General features: G+C 38.1%; 2 protein-coding genes across 3 annotated transcripts; both read left to right on the top strand.

Moving 5' to 3' along the window:
* The first annotated feature begins 1745 nt into the window (after nucleotides 1-1745).
* LOC308395745 (equilibrative nucleoside transporter 2-like) lies at nucleotides 1746-11591 on the top strand. 2 transcript variants are annotated; one of them, XM_080880735.1, is made up of 13 exons: nucleotides 1746-1992; nucleotides 3324-3397; nucleotides 3508-3589; nucleotides 4007-4143; nucleotides 5080-5219; nucleotides 5526-5660; nucleotides 5801-5898; nucleotides 6065-6134; nucleotides 6269-6360; nucleotides 6723-6828; nucleotides 7046-7131; nucleotides 7748-7944; nucleotides 10872-11591. In XM_080880735.1, the coding sequence occupies exons 2-13, from the start codon at nucleotides 3366-3368 to the stop codon at nucleotides 10981-10983; spliced, it is 1287 nt and encodes a 428-aa protein (XP_080736861.1). In that variant the 5' UTR covers nucleotides 1746-1992; nucleotides 3324-3365; the 3' UTR covers nucleotides 10984-11591. The 2 variants fall into 2 exon arrangements, with proteins under 2 accessions (XP_080736861.1, XP_080736860.1); XM_080880734.1 differs by having other exon boundaries at nucleotides 1750-1992; nucleotides 3346-3397.
* Nucleotides 11592-12823: 1232 nt separating this feature from the next.
* On the top strand, nucleotides 12824-19664 carry LOC308395044 (galectin-related protein-like; the record flags this gene model as incomplete). Its single annotated transcript, XM_080879694.1, has 7 exons — nucleotides 12824-12857; nucleotides 12991-13097; nucleotides 14149-14196; nucleotides 15184-15267; nucleotides 17208-17296; nucleotides 18096-18279; nucleotides 18532-19664. 7 exons carry the CDS (start codon nucleotides 12824-12826, stop codon nucleotides 18673-18675), a joined length of 690 nt encoding a protein of 229 aa, XP_080735820.1. The 3' UTR covers nucleotides 18676-19664.
* Nucleotides 19665-20032: the final 368 nt, after the last annotated feature.

The following is a 20032-nucleotide window of genomic DNA, read 5'->3' as shown; positions in this document are numbered from 1 at the left end:
CCGTTTCCTAAACAACAGGAACAATAGCATACACTAACAGTCATGTCAGACATTACTAACTGAGACTGAATTCAACGTTTCTTATATGCAGGAAGATTAAACTCTGATGTCACAGTTCAACCTGTCAAGGTCTAAATCATCTGATTGAAGACAACACTGATAATCTTCAGTTATGAATTTTATATGCTTTAAATTGTTATAGCATATATAGCTATATGCTCAAGTCAACCCTGCAACACAAAGCGCATGTGGCACAGCATCCATGCCATCACTAACTACAGGAAGACGACACCTGCCTGCCATGGTGACGCCTCCATACCAGATGCACTGAACAACTTCTGCACGGTTTGACGCTCAGAATGATGTGTTGGTGAGGAAGTCGAACCCCACTCCTGGACTTTCTGTCGGAGAGACCTCAGACAGTTCGGATCGGTAACAGCATCTCAACACCACTACACTGAGCACTGGAGCCCCTCAGGGCTGTGTGCTCAGCCCACTGCTGTTCACTGCTGACTGACGACTGTGCAGCAATGCACAGTTAGAGACACATCATCAAGTTCACCGATGACATGAGTGTGGTGGGTGTCATCAGCAGCTTTGATCTTTACTTTCGTCTTCTTCTGCCTTTTCCAATTCTATTTAAACAACTGACAGACAATTTGTTCTTTTTAAGCATCCTCTAAGAACATTGTGGTGCTGTGAAAATCACATAAGGATAGCATGACTGATGTTTTCTTTGATTACACAAACCTCATGCAGGAGTAGTAAATGAATAATAGCTATTGCTTTTTAAATAACTGGATATCAATGACTTTAGCTTATTATATAATATTATACAGCATATTTCTAACCAACTCAACTGTGCGGTTCAATTTCTCTTGACAGCACTTTCTTTAAAAACATAACACATTTTGGGATGAACTTAGGGCACCATGGCATCATCTAGCAGCAGATTTTTATCAAGAATATCTTGGTATGTTTTTCCATTCATCCTTTAATTATTTGAAGTGTGACTGTAGCCTACTGCTGCTGAAATACTGAAAAACAGACACCATCATGTTCCCACCTCCAAAATTCACTGTTGATGCAGACTGAGCAACTTTCTGCTGGATGGTTTAACTGTCTGGATTTTGGCCAAATGTATAATTGCCAGATTCTGATCCACTCTTCCTTTCCTGGTCCTCGTTGTGAGTTGTTTTTTTTTTTTTTTTTTTTAAATCATAGAAGCTGTGCAATACTGTACAGCAGATTAATGGGACAGCACTGCAGATGCTTTAAAACCTGCCATAGAATCCTCTGGTTCTTCAACATTAAAGTAATCCAGTGACAGTTATGCGTATTTCCACTGCTGTACAGCAAACAATAACTGTTAATAATTAATTTTGCAAACTTTATTTTTCAAACTGTAAACAAATACGGTTTAAAAGAGCACTTCATAGCTGCATAAGAGTAACTCAGATTAACCAAGTAACCTAAAGTGTCCAGCTATCATATAAGGACCCCGTCCTACTTTGGGCTCCGCCTCCACATAACTTCATACGCGCGCGGGTTATTGAATTTACGCGCGAGGAATTTAATTCCGCCAGTGAAATGCAATTATTTGCTCAGATTAGTATTATTATTATTATTATTATTATTTGCTCGTGCATTTGTTGTAACATAAATGTCATTCCATATTTGTCTCTTCTGGTTTCTCACCCATCTAAGGGGCTCATCATCTCTGCCAAGTTCTAGTTAAAAGAAGAACAACTTAATTTGAATGCTTAATAGGACTGTATGTTACAATCCTTAGAGTAATTAGCACAATCCTTGAGTGGGTTGGAAGCGGGGGAAGCACTCGAACTAATTCGAAGTTCCGACGCATCATGTTTCATTTCATCATTTCCTTGTTCTAACGCTTTTGGCGGCACGTTTTCCCACAACCATCTTCTTCACCGCGTTTTCATTCATCCATCCAGGGATACCCAGAAGAAGACGTTGTTCGACTCGCAGGTCAGCTCCGACTCGAGTGCTTTGTTTTTATTAGCTTGCTTCAACACAGCGTTTGGCTTTTGGATGTTAATTGTCGGTTTGGTTTATATCGCATAAAGAATCGGAACACGTGTACTTGTTACTACTTAATGTATCGGTTACTCGTCTTTTAACTTGCTGGGTAAATTTAAATTCATCAAAACAATTAAAGTTGGGGTTAATTAAACTCAAACGCAGCTTCCGTCGCTAGAATAACGAGACACATATATTTATTCAAAGTTAATATCACTTTAATGATCCATCCTCTAAAGTTTCTTTAGTCAGGCAGTTGTTACAGATATTTAAAAAAAACAGCAATATGCTTTAATCCGTTGAACATGTATTATGTTCCTTTCAGTAGATTAAGAAATAAAGTAGAATAATGTGATAAGACAACATGTGGAGATGTGACGTTAAACCATATTAATGACGCAAGTCGATGTCTCACAGCCAGTCTCGGATGGACAAACCCTGCGGCATGGGGTGGCATGTGCCACACTACAATGATGTCTTGCCACCCTAGTTTTGCATATGACAGTGTTGTTTATTAAAATAAGATAGCATTAACACCTTTAACTACAGTTAACACGAAATATAAATTCTCAAACTGAACATATTGCATAGCGTTACCCCCCACCCCTCCATCATTAACACGTGGTTCAGCCCCAATAGTGCGGACAGATGTTGTGCCAAAAAGTGTTGCCTGCCAAAAACTGATTTCCAATGTTTCCGTGTGTTTTTTATGTGTAATATCTTTACGTATGTTGGTAAATAGACTTCGGTGAACAAGGTTTACAACAGGGTTATATATAAAATGTATAAATTACCTGTTTGTCAAGTATCCTTATAACTCTGTGTTATTGTACTTACATTATAACCAATCCGGTCCTTTTTGTCCACTTGATTGTTACAGGGATGTTGTTTGTGGCCCATGATTACTTGATGTCATTCATGAGGGTCAATTTTGACACATGTTTTACATATTATAGACCAACAACTTATTTATAGCATTTTAAATATGAGCAATCCGTTTTTGTCAAATACGGGAAATCAGTTTTTGGCAGGAGATCACTTTTATCCCTGTGGTGTTCTCCTCTGTCTTGTGGCAGACAAACAAATTTTTACAGTCACAAATAATTTGTGGGGCAACTTATTGTGACACCTGACTGTTCTCTCATTTGAGTTATACTAGTATTTTTAAATGGTTGTACAAAAGAAACAAGAACAAAAAAAAGTTTCTGTTCCTGCAGTCAACAGAGCATTTACTCAGTCAGTACATGTGATGGAAACACATAATTTTAATCATTATTAAGGGTCTTCTATTGACATCCGCAGAGACGTGACAAACTATCAGGATGTCGAATGAAAAGAGTGCACCTGTTGACCGGTGAGTCTGATTCCTAGAGATATACACACATCTAAAAGAATCCTCCTTTACATTGGAGGATTCTTTTACACTGGTTGGCGCTTCTTCTCACTTGTATTTTGTTTTCACAGCGGACAGGCTGTGGCCCTGATTATCTTTGTGCTCGGTCTAGGAACTCTGCTGCCCTGGAATTTTTTCATCACAGCATCTAAGGTTTCATGTTCACGTCATTTTCCACATTTTTAGCAGCAGATTCTTTACTCTAAATTGAGACCATCTTGACTATCGTCTATCCCTGTATCACATGTTAGCACTGTTAACTTTGAAAATGGATTGTGTAGGTAGGCAGGTCAGTTTGTTTCAATGTATACATTTTAATTAAATGATTTTATTATTAAAATAATGAAATAATGATGATTTTACTTAAAAACTGCTTGTATTTTATTCTTATTTAGGATTTTCATGATACACTACTGAGAAGAAAATAAGTTAAAAAAAACATGTCTGCAATTTTGCACAGGGATTCAAATCATTCTTGTTCTTTCTGTGTTTATTCTGTTACTTGAATCTTATAGCATGTACAGTATGTCCTTTTATAGTAAATTGCTTTTTTTAATCTTCCTCTTTAAGTATTTCAATGAACGTCTCAACTCAACTGGCACATCAGGAACTTCTCCCAAAGACTATAGCTATGACAGCTGGATGGCTTTGCTTTCCCAACTGCCACAGCTGCTGTTTACCCTTCTCAACTCTTTCCTGTATCAGCGGTGAGTGTTAAGAGCACTAAAACTGCTTGAATGGCTCTTCTAGATTAAGTTTGAGTCACAAGAACAAGACCTTTAAAGTTTTTAAATCTCTGACACTTTGGCTTCAGGTATCCTCTGATACCAAAGTGAAATAAATAAGCTGTAGTTATTACTTTGAAGAAGAGGCCATGTATCACTCTTTATGTGTAAGACAACATCATAACCATAATACAAAGATGCAATCTACTTTCCTAACTTTGTAAAAGGATAAAGATAAGAAATAAATAGATCCAGAAACATAAATTTACTGAAATGTTATGAGTGACCCTAGTTTCTCATGCAATGGCAACATAACATGTTCATTTTAATAAATGCTTTCCAGCAAGTATTACACTGACTATAACTACAGTGAAATCCAAGACACAGTGAGGGAAAGCATTTTGGTCATCAGCTTTTCAGATTTTTCATTGCACTTTTTCATAGTGGACTATTACAAACACAGAATAGATGCTGCCGCAAATTCTTCCAGACTTGACCCTTGACCCTCCCTCCATGATGTTAGCGTTCCAGGTGCGCTGTTGCAGATGGGTGGGACAGTAACAACAAAGAATTTACATTCATTGAGTTTTTGAATTAGAGTTAATTATATGATTAATGTATTTATTTGTATTTGTTTTGCTTTAAGCAGTAGCAGTAGTAGTAATGTTAATGTTTTTTTCTTTAAACTGACTGAATGAACGAGCACATCTGCTCCAAATCTCTGTAATGTTGTTAGGAATTACTGCAATAGTCTGTAAGCATAGCTGGCTGGTACTGACAGAAATATGATGTCAATGTTAATAAAAGTTGAACCAAGCTGTCCTTAGTGGACAGGACAGGACCAGGTTTACCTGAAAACTAAAGAGTCTGATTATCTCCTCTGTTATCTGATGGTAATGAAGACATGTCTCTGTGCAGCGTGAGGGAGCGTGTTCGTGTGCCCTTCAGCCTGGTCGGCATCTTCCTCCTTTTCTCTCTCACTGCTGCTTTGGTCAAGGTCCCCATGGAGCCGGACAACTTCTTTTCCATTACTATGGCAACCATCTGGTTCATTAACAGTAGGTTCACTCAAACGATCCCATGACTGCAGTAACATTTTTACAGCTACAGATGAACTATGTAGCAGCTGTAAAATGTTTGTATCAGATCCCTAAATGTTACATTTGGCACTGGCAAATCACAACGTAGTTCAAACATTAAATTGTAAATACTTTTCAGGCTTATTGTCTTTATCAAAAATATGCCAAGAATTATAGTCTAAGTATATATATGTATATATATGTATGTATATATATATATGTGTATGTATATATATGTAGACTATAATTATAGTCTAACTAATCATGTACCTTGTGTGAGTGCAGTGTGCGGAGCAGTGCTGCAGGGCAGTCTCTTCGGTATGGTGGGCCTCTTACCCCCTCGTTACAGCACTCTGTTCATGAGTGGTCAGGGCCTCGCTGGGATCTTTGCCGCCTTAGCCATGCTCTTCTCTATTTTAGGTAAGCATTGATCCTCCTCACAGGCAAAATGTATTTATTTTTTTATTTCATCGTTAGTAATTTAAATATACCAGTATCACACTGTAAAAAATGTAAAATTACTGGAGTTTGGAGGTGTAAATGAAGCTGTTTGCCTGCAGGTAAATCAGATCAAAGCTCGGCTGCACTGGGATACTTCATAACACCCTGTGTGGCTACTCTGGGGACTCTGGTATGCTACCTGCTGCTGCCACGCCTGGTATGGAGACACCACATAAAATCACTATCACAAAAGTACATGAAAATGACTGTTTTGAACTGAACTGAAAAATCTGTGTCATATATTAACTAAAAAAATGAATTGAATCATGTCAGTGGAAGAAAAGCCACATTACAGTCTTCTGAAAATGTTGACTCCTCTGCAGAAGTTTGCTGATTTCTATCTGAACAGACATCAGCCTGATAAAGTGGAGGAGGTCTTCCTTGAGAGCACAGGTTGGTTCTCATTAAGTATAATGAATAAAAATATGATTTCTTTCAGCGTTATGTTAGATAGCTGACATGTTAGCCGAGCTACGTTCAGTGTTAATGAGGCTTACAACTGATTCTTTTGATTTTTCCTTTCAAAGAAAAAAATAAAAAGGACCTGGAGGCAAACGGGAAGCTCAGTAAGCAAGAGGAGAATCAGGAACATTCCTCAGTCCTGGCTGTCTTTAAGAAGGTGAACGTTAGCTTTGGTGTCCATTTTTTAAACTTCTTCTGCTAGCATTGACTAAACCCCTCAAACCTCCTCTGTTGATCACAGTAACATGTTTTAAACTGTTTAGACTTTTGCCTACATAGAGACATACTGGTCCGCGGCTCCAAATCTAACAACCCAAAATTGTTATGATGGCGCAGTCTAATGTAATAGTGGAAGCTGGCTCTGAGAGGTTGTACAAAGTCTTCTATCAAAGAGCTGATACACTTTTGCTAACCTCAGATGAAAAATGTTCCTCGTGTAGTCCTGGAGCTTATCTTCACACGCGTTCCCAAATGCCTCCTTACTGGAATCACTGACTAACACCTTCCTGTGTTTCTCAGATCTGGCTGATGGCTCTGTGCGTGACGTGTGTCTTTGCTGTTACCCTGTCGGTGTTTCCTGTCATCACGGTGCGAGTAAGGACTGTCTACGACAATGCTGAATGGGGTAAGACATCATTACAGCATTACTGCAGACTACAGAAGCATCTGGTTGACCATATGACTCCAGAGCAGGTTATGTGTTCAGCACAAGTTTGTGTAATGGTCTAACCAAGTTAAAGAGAAAGAGAAACCCTCAGGCCATTGAAAACTTTCTGCAAAAATTCCTCGCTCACCGATGAATTCTTCCTTATAGTCCACCCTCTGCTTCCTCTTCCTAACAGACAATGTGTTCACCTGTGTCTGCTGTTTCATTGTTTTCAATGTCATGGACTTGGCCGGTCGCACAACCCCATACATCGTCCAGTGGGTGAGTCTGCAGCCTGCCTTCTTCAAACATTTTTGTTTCTAAGATAGAAATCAACAAACCAATCGAATATTGTTTCGTGAGGACTGGAGGTGTTTTTTTCCACTTCAAAGGATTCCTGTGGAAAACGGCCTTTACTGAAGGATTTCAATAAATACCATTTTGATTATGAAAACAATAAAAAGAAATGTTGTTTTAGTATTGGAATTTTTACAGTGTCCATAGTCTAAATATATTACTTAAATAGTTTGATAGCATCGTTATTAGTTATTAGTTATTTACAGTTACATGTGTCCACATTATAGACAATATAAGCACGGTTATTTTGTTGCATGGTTATTGTGATGTGAAACAATAACAGATGAAATCCACAAACTTTATAGTTTAAAGTCCAGACTTTTGACACAAGTTGAAACTGAGACTCAGTGAGGCTGCGTCTTGCTGCTAGATCATCTTAAATCATGTGATTTGGAAATGCAGGCGTGTCTACTGACTCCAGAGGACTGATAGCTGAAATCCACACAGCACTCATTGAGTCATTATGTTACACGTAATCTGACTTTGAAGTTGCGATGTTACAGATAACTTCAGCGACTGATTTCTGTATGTTTTTGTGCAGCCGTCGAAGGAGAGTCGTTGGTTTCCTGCCGTCGTGTTTTCTCGCCTGGTCTTCATCCCTCTGGTCATGTTATGTAATGTCCAGGACTCTAAACTAACCGCCGTCTTCCGCCACGACTGTGCCTTTGTCGTCATCATGGCTCTGTTCGCCTTCTCGAATGGATACCTGGCAAGCCTCTGCATGGCCTACGCTCCACAGTGAGTCCTCAACAGACCCCAATTTAAAAAAAATCCCTCTATAGGATATAAACTGCTCTTTAATGATGTGACTTAGTTTGTGTGCTAACACGTGAAAACTTCCACAACTTGATTACAATGAGGCAGATGTGATGGAGCTTGAAGCACAAGATAAATCAATACTTTACTGATCCCACGAGGAACGTGATTGTGTTACAGCAGCAGCATAAGGTCAAAGTGCCACAGGTGCATAGTGAGGGACTTTTACTGTGTGAGAGTGAGAAGAAAATCTCTCTATAAAACAGTAATCTAAAATAAAAAATAAGAATGAGAAAATTTCCATTGGAGTTTTATTTGATTTGTTTGAATATTTAAATTAAATTAAGCGTTTGTACCTGAAAGTAGGTGAAAACTGAATCCTTGCTTCACTTTAACAAACTCAAGAATTACAGACAGAAGAAGCCAGTCACAGCTCCGAGTCCCCACATGTTGGGCACATGAGCTACACATAAAATGTAACATGGGATTTATTTCAGCCGAAATAAAGAAATAAATCTGCCAAAGGTGCAGAACGCCTACTTTATATGGCACCTTATATGTATGTTACCACTGACTGAGAACACTACACCCACTGACACATGCACACCATTCCTGTGTTTCTTGTGAAACATGTCATTCAAGTCACAGACTTCAGTGGAACAAAACAAAGACATTCAGCACAATTTTCTGGCTGAACAAAACCCAAGAAGAAGAAGAATGTCTTGTGGCACCTAGTGGCTGGATGGTGCAACTGCAAAATCTTTTGGTGTGAATTTTGAACAGGGTCAGGGAAAGTTCCCTCTAAGCTGCGCACGTGCGCACTGCTGACACGGTCTCTGCGCACAGAAAATCTGTGTTGTGCACAAAAAAGAAAAAAATTTAACCGGAATTGAAATTAAAATTAAAACTTTAACAATTCTGTTTTGCAGTGTTAGTAAGTGACTGGCTGCTCCCATATGGTAAATGGTAAATGGCCTGTATTTGTATAACGCTTTACTTAGTCCCTAAGTACCACCAAAGCGCTTTACACTACATTCAGTCATCCACCTATTCAGACACACATTCACATACTGGTGATGTCAAGCTACATTGTAGCCACAGCTGCCCTGCGGCGCACTGACAGAGTATGGGATTAGAACGATGCCACCTTATCCCATAGTCCAGCCAATAATGCGATTCACATTCGTATATACGCAGCTAATAAACATCGTTGACAGGCTATGACAGCGTCCTTATGTGCTGACACCGGTGTTTTAGCTAGCAAAGCGGCGTGGCTGATGTGGAGTGAAGCCACGGTCATGACAACATGTACAATCTTTGGAGATGTGAGCAGGACAGACGGAACAATTGGTGGAAAAAGTGTGGACTTTATACCAGTTTTTAAATTGTGTTGATCGGCCACATAAAACCAGTTATGATAAAAAATATCTGCAATGTTTGGTTTTCTTCCTGAATACTGTCGTTGTTTATAGTTACTGCGGGAAGAAACGGTAAAAACGGCGTTTTATAAGGAAAACACTCGAAAGCCTGTGAGCAAAGACAAAAAAAAACAAACCCTTTCCTATTGGTCGAAAAATGTACCGTGTCAACCAATGAAAAAATGATATGGCAACAGTTGTTTAGGAAGGGGGAAAGTTTTAGGGGTGACGGCGGTGTATTGCGACGTTTAGCGCAAATCTTGTGTAGTTAGTGTGTAGTGTAGTCAGTAGTTTTATTGTGTGTGTCAGAACAACGAGGCGACTGCTGAATGTTACAGGTGTTACAGCAGTGATACATCTCCTGCTGTCAGGCCTGCAGGTATCAGGCTGTTGTTCTCCTTCATCTCATAGTGGACAGAAATTATTTTTTGGAGTGGCACAAATAATTTGTGTGGATTCAGATTTGATGCAGAACACCTGATTGTTCTGTAGAAAGTTTGAAGTGTTTATTTAAAAAACGCCTTGGCTGCATTTTTAGATAAACAGCTGCAAAAAAAATTGCTGTTTGCAAAACTCAGTTACTTTTTTGAAGAAGTAACTATATAATTAATTGCCCAACATTGGTCATTATTTACTGTATTTTGCAGACAGAGTTACAGGACTCTCTCCCAGACCACAGACTCATAATACAAGTCACAGCTTTATAAAAAAGAAAGAAAGAAAGAAAGTTGTGTTTTCAAAGTTGGAGTTCAAGTTATTTTTACTTCCAATTGTGTTCGCATACTACACAGGTCATGAACAAGATTTTTTTTTTAATTTTCATTGTAAGTGGGGCTAAAGCACTTAATTAAAAGTAGTCTAACATAAATGTAAATGCTGTAATTTGATTACTTTATTAAACCATGTAACTTGGATGGATTCGATGCCTGCGTGACCACAGTGCACACGTCTGCTGTTGCTCACAGTGGTCCAAGTGTCCGCTCAGGGAGTTTGTGTGTTCAGGGATCCCTGAAACCCTCCACCAGCCCTACTGCAGAACAAAAAGCAAACTAGGATACATTTATAGGAAGTAAATAAGGTACTTTAACTAATAACTAAAAAATAACAAACTGCTGCACAATAATTGAGAGAAAACACATCCCAAATGACAAAAAACTTTCAACAATGAATACAACAAAAACAGACTAAACACAGGGGAAAAAAGGAGACCAACACTGAACTTTATCAGGCATTAACAAGAGAGGGAAGAGAAAGGCAACAGGGAGGAAACAGAAAGCCACATGAGGTTTTAAACCTTCAAAATAAAACAGGAAGTAAACCAAAGTAATACAGGCAACATGAAGACACAAGCACTTCACTTGTACTGATGGTTTGTGAAAAACTTTCATGTGTTTTTGTTGAAGAATAAATGAAAAAGATGAATCGACTTCTCTGTGTGTTGTGTTCACTGTACTGGATAGTGTTGTAACTGTGTGTTTTCGTCTCCTTCAGGTTGGTGCGGTGTAAGGATTGCGAGACAGCTGGCTCTTTGATGACCTTCTTCTTGGTCCTGGGTTTGGCTGTGGGAGCATCGTTCTCATTCCTACTAGGAAAACTGGTTTAAAGGTAGTAGGAAAACTGTATATCTGACATTTGATGACATATTGTTATGAAAAGTGTAAAAGCACTTGATGCTTATCCTGTTCTTAGTTATATGTTATATCTTATATGAGACACAACGACAACTCTATATAAAGTACTGAGCTGTCCATTTGTTGCACTGGCATTTTAAAGTAAGCCATGCAGGATTTCTAAATGAATGTTTTACTCTTTGTAATACAGAGTAAGTATTTCAGTCTCAGGTAGGTGCTGGCATTATTTTACGTGATTTGTGTCACATTGAATACTTCATTGGAAAGGGCAATTCATTTGAGAGACATTGATCAATGCAGCTAAAATAAATCATTTCTCTCTTGTTGTTTTTTTTTTAAATATTAATTAATGGGACCTTTTATATCTTTGCTTTACACGACTGTATTTATCTCTCAGTTTTTCAGTGTTTTTTTAAAAATATTAATGTTTTTTACCTGAAGACAGTTTAAAAAAAATACTTAAATTAAATGAACTATAAACTTTTTCACTGCTTATTTCTGTTTTTGTAATTTTTATACGTTGCAATAAATGTTTTTTTTTATGTATGTTCAAACTTTTAATAAAGGCTTGTTCAAAATGGTTTCCCATTCTTGTTTTATGTCACAGTTTTTACAAATTGATATATTTGCCTTTGTATCAAAATGTCAAAGTATCAGTGAGTCCAGTTTTTGTATATTTGCATGACCTGGCAGTTCAGTACATCCCATCCTGCCTTAGTGGTATTAGTCATAGTTGGGGCATTACTCTGTCAATTACTCTGATTACAGGCCTCATCCAACTTATGTGATCCAACCTGTCTAAATGGATGGATGGGTGGAATTTTTTAAATAGGGAAATTCTATAAAAAAACGTACTGGCGTAGGGAACCACGGTGGTGAGGTGGTTAGCACTGTTGCTTCACAGAAAACTCCACCCTCTGAAGTTTGGATGTTCTCCCTGTGAATACCCTGAATTCATTAAGTGGAACAAGATGGATGATGGGATGTATGTTAACTCTCAAACTCTACAGCCACAACCAATCAATCCCCAGCTCCTACAGTCCATGTGTATGCAAGATACATAACCTTCTCTGCCCCTCATGCATCCATCAGGGTTTGACTGTGTGTGTGGGGAAAAAGTGTTTATGCATAGATGAAAGCACTGTATGAAAGTGTGTGACTGAGGAATGAGCCTTGTAGTAGAAAGGCCCATTTACTGTGTTAACTGAACCCTAACACTAGATGGATTTCTAGAGACCTGGTGGATGCTAAGGTTCTAGAATACTGCAACAACAAACACTGATATGTGCTGAAGGAAAACCCACTTGATAGCATTCACTTTACCAAATTACCTTATAGACTGTGTATTATTTTGTTTCTCTTTGTACCGATTTTCTCTCTGCGTTTTAATAACTTGTGCGCATTTTTCATCTCTTTATAGTCATTTTGTTTCTGTGAAGATGTCTGAAATGTTGTTGCATTCATTATCTGTAGTTTTAAACGTCACTGTAGCCATTTTGTCATTTTCCAAAACAGTTTGGATGCTGCATAAAATGTGTCAGTCAAAACAGCATGTACTGATTTGAAAATCTCATAAACCCACATTTTATTTAGGTTGTAGCTTTTCCTGCTGTTGCTTTGTACTGTTCTGGTTGTATGTCATTCCTTCAATTCATACACTAACATATGCACAGTATCACATTTTCATTCTGGTTAGAAGGGGTGGAGCTTCTTCACATGTGAATATCCCTGCTAGCTTTGTTTCTGTTATTACAGCAAATCACTGATAAGTATCTGTTTAGTGTAATCAGAAGAAACTGTAGCTACCAACAGATGCTTTCATGTGGTGCCCAGCATGTAGAACACGGTATGCAGCGAGTGCACTGTAGCCTCTTGTTCTAAGGCTGCTTGCATTTCCCGTTTCCTGCAGCTCAGCCCATTCCTGTGACTCCATGTCCTCTGCTTCCTCCCATTCTTTGATTCTTCATTTGTGACTTCAGAAAAGTCACAACAAGAAGTGTTTCAGTATTCTCTAAACCACATTAGAAATGCAATTTCAGGCCCACAGACAGGTAAAAATAAGCTCCACAGCTCGGCTGCAGACACTGTGAGTATTTATGGATTGAGTCTATTCTTTATATCCTGATATCTCAAATGGGATAGGAACACTGATTGTATCCGATTAAAAACTATTGTGTATCTAAAGGTAGTAACAATTAAGATAAGTCTAGTGGTTCTGTTTGTATTTGGCCTCATGCACTGTCCTACTGTAGAGCTTCAAAAATATATTCCCCTTGAAAAACAGTAAAAATATTTGTTGTTTGTCTTTATTTTTAATGATGCTCTCAATTTGAGAATTACTGAGTGATGGACGAATAGATTTACAGCTCAAAGTCAAATCAGTTTTATTGTTTGTTTTTTAAATCGTGATTTCTTCTGTGCACTTGAGTTGTTTTACTCTGCATATCTATATTCTGCATTGTATTAACAAATATAGAAATGCAGACCAAGTTTGATTACCTGGTTTAAGAAACATTTCATGGGGCGCCGTTTGTAAAGTGAAACATGCTGAAATTAACGGCAACATTTTTCCACATTTAGCTCAAAACCTTACAAAAACATATTTTTTCGAGTAATTTTTTACAACATTTAGTAAAATATTTGTAACTTTTCATCAAATGTTAAATATTAAATCTAAATATTATATTTAATAATATAAATATTCAGTGGACAGCTGACACGGCACACCACCGAACAAATGTATCTTCTCCCGCTGAGCTTTTGCGTGAACTCTGCACTTTATCCTCAGACATGAAGGTAAATAAATTGACTGCATTCTTTCAGGCACTTTTTTCGAGAATTCTTGGCAGTATGAAAAATATGAGACTTGTAAACTTGAAGCTTTTGAAGTAAATAAGACATATTGTATTTAATTTGCTGTGCTTGAAGCGGATTTATTTTATTTTGCCTTAAGTTGTAGCCTCACAATGAGCGCACTTGTTAGAAACAGGAAGGCATGCAGGGCAGCTGATTATCAAAAATGTGTGTGTGTGTGTGTGTGTGTGTGTGCTGAGATTAAGCTTTGCGTCACTGTTCATTCAGCGACCAGCAGACAAACTGGATCTGCAGCTTATTTCTTTGCTTTTTGTTCCCTTCAGGTTAACATGGCTGAAACACACAGTTTGACAGCAGCGCAGGGCAGGAAGGTAAGTGACCACAACGATGAAGCAGAGAGGGGACACAGAGACGAAGCAGGCTGACAAACTACTTCATTACTTTCCGTTTCTGATTTCGATCTCTTTCTCAGGTGGCTGTTTAGACACAACCTAAGCTTTCTTGGCTTTGAAAACTATCAACCTGTTCTAGTACAGGTAGTTTTAAAATGGCAGAAGTAAAGCGACTCTTCCGCTTAGAGCCACCAAAATAAAGGCCCAGTGTTTGCTTGTTTTTTAAATAAAAATAAACACACGCGCACAAAGAAAGAAAAATAAAACTAATACAATCAACTTAAGTCTTATATCGAAATTATATTATGGTTATCCCATATTCCAACTTTACTTTTCCAATATCAGTTCTTGAGCAAGTTAATAATTGGTTTAACAATACGCGTAGAAGGGTTGATGGTCGTGATAGAAGATTCAGCTCCGGTCTGTAAAAATACTCACTTCATTCTTTTCTGGTAAATTATAAACTGCGCTGGCTTATAACATGAAAAATAAATTCATCCGCTGCCTTTCAAGTCTGTGAATTTCACCTAAATCAACTGAACATGTAAATTGCTCGTAAGTGAGCTTCTGATTTGTTATTACGAAGTTTGTAGCACGAGTTCAAATCTGAAGCTTATATTTTGAAGGTCAACTTCAACTCAAATAGCTTCCTGCCTTGTTCACGCTTTGAGGGCACGTGATCAAACTGTGACCTATGCTTTGACTTCATTCGGCCAGCAGGAGTGAAGTAAATACCAAGCTTTCTATTGTAAACCGAAATAATTGTCTATGTAATTGTGATGTATTTATTGTCACGCTATCTATCTATCTATCTATCTATCTATCTATCTATCTATCTATCTATCTATCTATCTATCTATCTATCTATCTATCTATCTATCTATCTATCTATCTATCTATCTATCTATCTATCTATCTATCTACACTTCCGGTGAAGTTGCAATCATTTTTTTTGCTTCCTTTCAGAAATGGAATTTACCACAGAGAGGTGGGACTGAGCCTAGAAAAGCAAATACTGACCCTCCTGACAGAGACACTGAGAGAAAACTGGTAATGTCACATGAATATCAAGCAAACACACTTTGATGTGAAGGCTGCAAGTAACAAAATAAAACAAAACTATTTCATCTTTGATGGAAATTTAAAATGTAAAGTTTGTTATTTTAATCACAAATAAGCTGTGCATCATGTCAATAACAGTTACATTATTAATAGCTTATTAATCAGTTTCAGTGTAATAAATAAACACAATATATTTGAATTTCATGTCATTTCATGTCAGTTCAAATCAATTCTATTTATACAGCGCCACATCACAACAACAGTGCTTCATATTGTAAGGTAGACCCTACAATAATACATACGGTGAAAAACCCAACAATCATATGACCCCCTATGAGCAAGCACTTTGGCGACAGTGGGAAGGAAAAACTCCCTTTTAACAGGAAGAAACCTCTGACAGAACCAGGCTCAGGGAGGAGCGGCCATCTGCTGCGACCGGTTGGGGTGAGAGAAGGAAGACAGGATAAAAGACATGCTGTGGAAGAGAGACAGAGATTAATAACAGATATGATTCAGTGCAGAGAGGTCTGTTAATACACAGTGAGTGAGAAAGGTGACTGGAAAGGAAAAACTCAATGCATCATGGGAATCCCCGGCAGCCTACGTCTATTGCAGCATAACTAAGGCAGGATTCAGGGTCACCTGGTCCAGCCCTAACTATATGCTTTAGCAAAAAGGAAAGTTTTAAGCCTAATCTTAAAAGTAGAGATAGTGTCTGTCTCCCGAATCCAAACTGGAAGCTGGTTCCACAGAAGAGGGGCCTGAAAACTGAAGGCTCTGTCTCCCATTCTACTTTTAAATACTCTAGGAACAACAAGTAGGCCTGCAGAGCGAGAGTGAAGTGCTCTAATAGGGTGATATGGTACTACAAGGTCATTAAGATAAGATGGGGCCTGATTATTTAAGACCTTGTATGTGAGGAGCAGGATTTTGAATTCAATTCTGGATTTAACAGGAAGCCAATGAAGGGAAGCCAAAACAGGAGAAATCTGCTCTCTCTTTCTAGTCCCTGTCAGGACTCTTGCTGCAGCATTTTGGATCAGCTGAAGGCTTTTCAGTGAGTTTTTTGGGCATCCTGATAATAATGAGTTACAGTCGTCCAGCCTGGAAGTAATAAATGCATGAACTAGTTTTTCAGCGTCACTCTGAGACAGGATATTTCTAATTTTAGAGATGTTGCGCAAATGGAAAATGTTCAATATGTGCACTGAATCTGGTTAGATACCATATTTCTAAGATTGTCAGGGCCGAGTACAAATAACCCCAATTTAATCTGAATTTAGAAGCGAAAGTTAGAGGTCTTTATGTCTTTAAGACATTCCTGCAGTTTAAGTAAATGGTGTGTGTTTTCTGGCTTCATGGACAGATAGAGCTGGGTGTCATCCGCACAGCACTGAAAATGTATGCTATGCCTTCTGATGATACTGCCTAAGGGAAGCATGCATGATGTATAATATAATATAAAATGTGTATTTTTCTATTTATTTTGCAGTGGATCTTGTAAAATTTTTATTTTTATCCAATTTACACTTTACTTAGAAAACATTTTGGAAATAAAGTAACACTTTAGCCTTTTCTGGTCAGATTATGCTACCATTTACACAGTGACTGCCCTACAATATATAGTGCCTGGAGGTGACTGTTGTTGTGATTTGGTGCTACAGAAGTGAATTTAATTTTTTCAACAAAAAGCACATTTGTATTCTTTCCGTTTTGTCTTAAACATTTTCAGCTTTATTCTTGAATTCTCAGTAATTTTTGTAATTTTATTGTACCATATATTTCCATTAGATTCATCCAAAATTATTTAGGCTCACCACTTGCTTGCCTTTTGATTTTTTAGTTTTTAACTTTATTATTTAAATCAAATTTAATTAACTGTGGTTTTTCAGCATTTTGTTGCTCTATGCAAATGCTTGTGTGTGCAGGCAGTTCCTTTCAGAGGTCGTATCCCAGGAGGAATGCAGCTGGGGAAAAGGATCATAGTGATTGGTACTGTGAATCCCCATCCTGATAGGTAGAAATGTTTTGTGTAATTACTGACTTTCCATCCTTCCCACAGTATTACCACATTATATACGAGATCCTTCTTCCCTCCATACCTATTCCTCTAAAATTATTTAATATGAAGGCAGCATGAGCAGAGTGTTACAGCCCCTTTAAGAATGTTGCATCATGGACAGTGTAGTCTGTGCTGCAGGGGGAATGTGTGGGACAGCCCCTCCTGTTGTGTGCATGTGAGGGCGAGGGAGGGAGAAAAAGGAGGGTCAAAAAGTACGAGTTGCTACTGATGAGAAACGGAAAATGAAAGCATGTAAATATAATAATAACCACTGCAGCCAGTGCAGAGTGCCCGATGAGTTAGTTAAGCATGAGAAAAACAATTGTGCTTACATCTGCAGTTTTGTCTCGTTATACAATATTTAAAATAAAAAAACTACATTTTTGGAAATATTTGTGGATGTTTTCTTTTTTGTTCTGATTGAATACTTAAGCATTCCAGCAGTGGCCCCTAGCAGCTCTGAGTTTGAGACAGCTGCCTTAAAGACTTTTGAAGTGAATGCTGAAGAAATGTTATCTAGACAGAATTTAAAACAGGTCTCTGTGACTTTGAGGGGTGAAGATGGGCTTAAAGTCAGTGACATCAGTATGGTAATCGCCTCTCCTACAGAGATTTCTCCATTATTCAAGTCCAAAACGATGCCTGATTGTAGGATTCCCTTTTGAGAAACCACCGCATATAAAATTCATTTATTATGTGATAATCTAAGGAAAGGTGTGGCCAGATTCATACTGTATATCCATCCCCCTGTTAGGTTCTACATTGCCCTGACATGTGGTTGTGGCACATCCAGGGAGCCTCCACCTGATGTGGCTCTGGAGATGTGTGTTCGATTCAAGGACAGACAAGTGCTACGAAGAGCCTGCATGTCTGGATCCTGGGGAGATGTTGACAAAGCTGTTCCTTTTTTCCCCTTCATCAGAGACCAGCCCTTCAAGGTACCATAAACTTGTTGATACTGTAATGGCATTTATGAGTTTATGCTATACATATAAATTACATGTGTAGAATATGTTAGTGCAAAATAGAGTACATTCCATGGATATGTTATTGTTACCGAGTGATTTTGGGTGTCATGAAATGATCGGCAATAACAAGGAGTACACGAATGAATGGCAACTACTCAGTGCACACCGCTCCTGAAAGAAAAAGACTGTAAAATTAACTAAACATTCCCTCTGTCCTCACAGATTGAGATTCGGTGTGAACAAAGCAGATTTCGTGTGTTTGTGGATGGCCAGCAGCTGTTTTATTTTCACCACAGAGTGACATCACTCAAAGACATTGATACCTTATGGATCAAAGGTAGCATCATTATCTCCAAACTGGGTTAAGCAGTGTCCCTGCTCAGCAGGAGGTCTCGGATTTCAGTGTTATTTGCACTGTGTGTATTCACTCCAGGCGTTCTGGTACCAGATGATGCTGGTACAACAAAACAAGATTTACAAATGTCCATATTAGTGTGTGATTAATAGTTTCTGATGTTCAGAAATGCATTGTGCGTTCTACAAACAAATGTTAGTTTAAATGAAAGTTAAAACTTTAATAAATTCAGATTCCACATGAATGGACTGTAGAGTTATGGGTCTCTGTCATGATCCTGGGTCGTTGACCCAGCGTTTTGTGTTTCTTTTTGGGTTCATCTTGTGTTTGGTGTTTATTCTGATTCTGTATTAATTCTTTGGGTTGGTTGTCGTGTTATTATCCCTACCTGTGTCTCCCCTCTGTGCTCCGTTCAGGTCCCTGCGTTTTTGTTGCAAAACAGTCTGTGTGTTTCCGGTTTTACTTTGTAGGTCTGCTTCTCATCATGTCCATTAGTGTCAGCTGTGTTTCTCGGTGTATCTACGTCTCTCTGCATTCTCCGCTCCCCGTTTCATGCTTAGGTTTGTCATTTAGTTTTCCCAGTCTAGGTTTTTTTCAGTCATTCGTCTTTTCTCACTACCTGTTCAGTCGCTCCACTTCTGTAAATAAAACATCACTCTCATCACCAGTCAACTGCCTGCATTTTGGGTCATTTTCCTCCTACACCACACGGCTCACCCCGCCAGCCGTGACAGTCTCTTTTCATCAACATATATCACAACATCAGTTTCTAGTTCAGTGTATCAGTGCATGTATTAACAGTCTGTAAGTGGAGGCTTTATTATATAAATACCTGTTTGTCCTAACTGGAATTTTACTTGCTACAAAAATACTTTTGGTTTTGTTAAATTTTTGTATTTTTTGGTAATTAATGCATTTATCAATACTTATAACTTGAGCACTTTTGAAAATCTTCTGTTTGTAGATTATTAGATTACAACATATATTTCTTAAACTGGTTAATAAATATTTAAAATGTATACGTTATTGCCTTTTATTAAATCTTAAAGTTAACTGTAAGATAGTAACAATTAATGACTGACTTTTATTGTTCTTTTATTTTTTATCTTTATCTTTTATTTTTTTAAGCTAATAATAGAATCAGGTGCATTGTGTGTATTCGCGTTTTAGGGCTGTTATCAGTTTTGCTTTTATTGACGCCAATGTGAATAAGTGTAGGCCTTAGCTGTAGTACAGCAGTTTCACCATAAGGTGGCTGCAGAGGATATTGGTATACATGAGGCAACGGTACAGGTTAACATGAAATGATAAATCTTCCTGAGAACCAGCCCAATGTAGTAAATAAAGGACATCCTGGGCTTTCCAATG

This window comes from Rhamphochromis sp. 'chilingali' (assembly GCF_963969265.1).
Source record: "Rhamphochromis sp. 'chilingali' genome assembly, chromosome: 4".
Classification (NCBI taxonomy): Eukaryota; Metazoa; Chordata; class Actinopteri; order Cichliformes; family Cichlidae; genus Rhamphochromis; species Rhamphochromis sp. 'chilingali'.
This window is presented reverse-complemented; position numbering and strand designations above follow the sequence as displayed.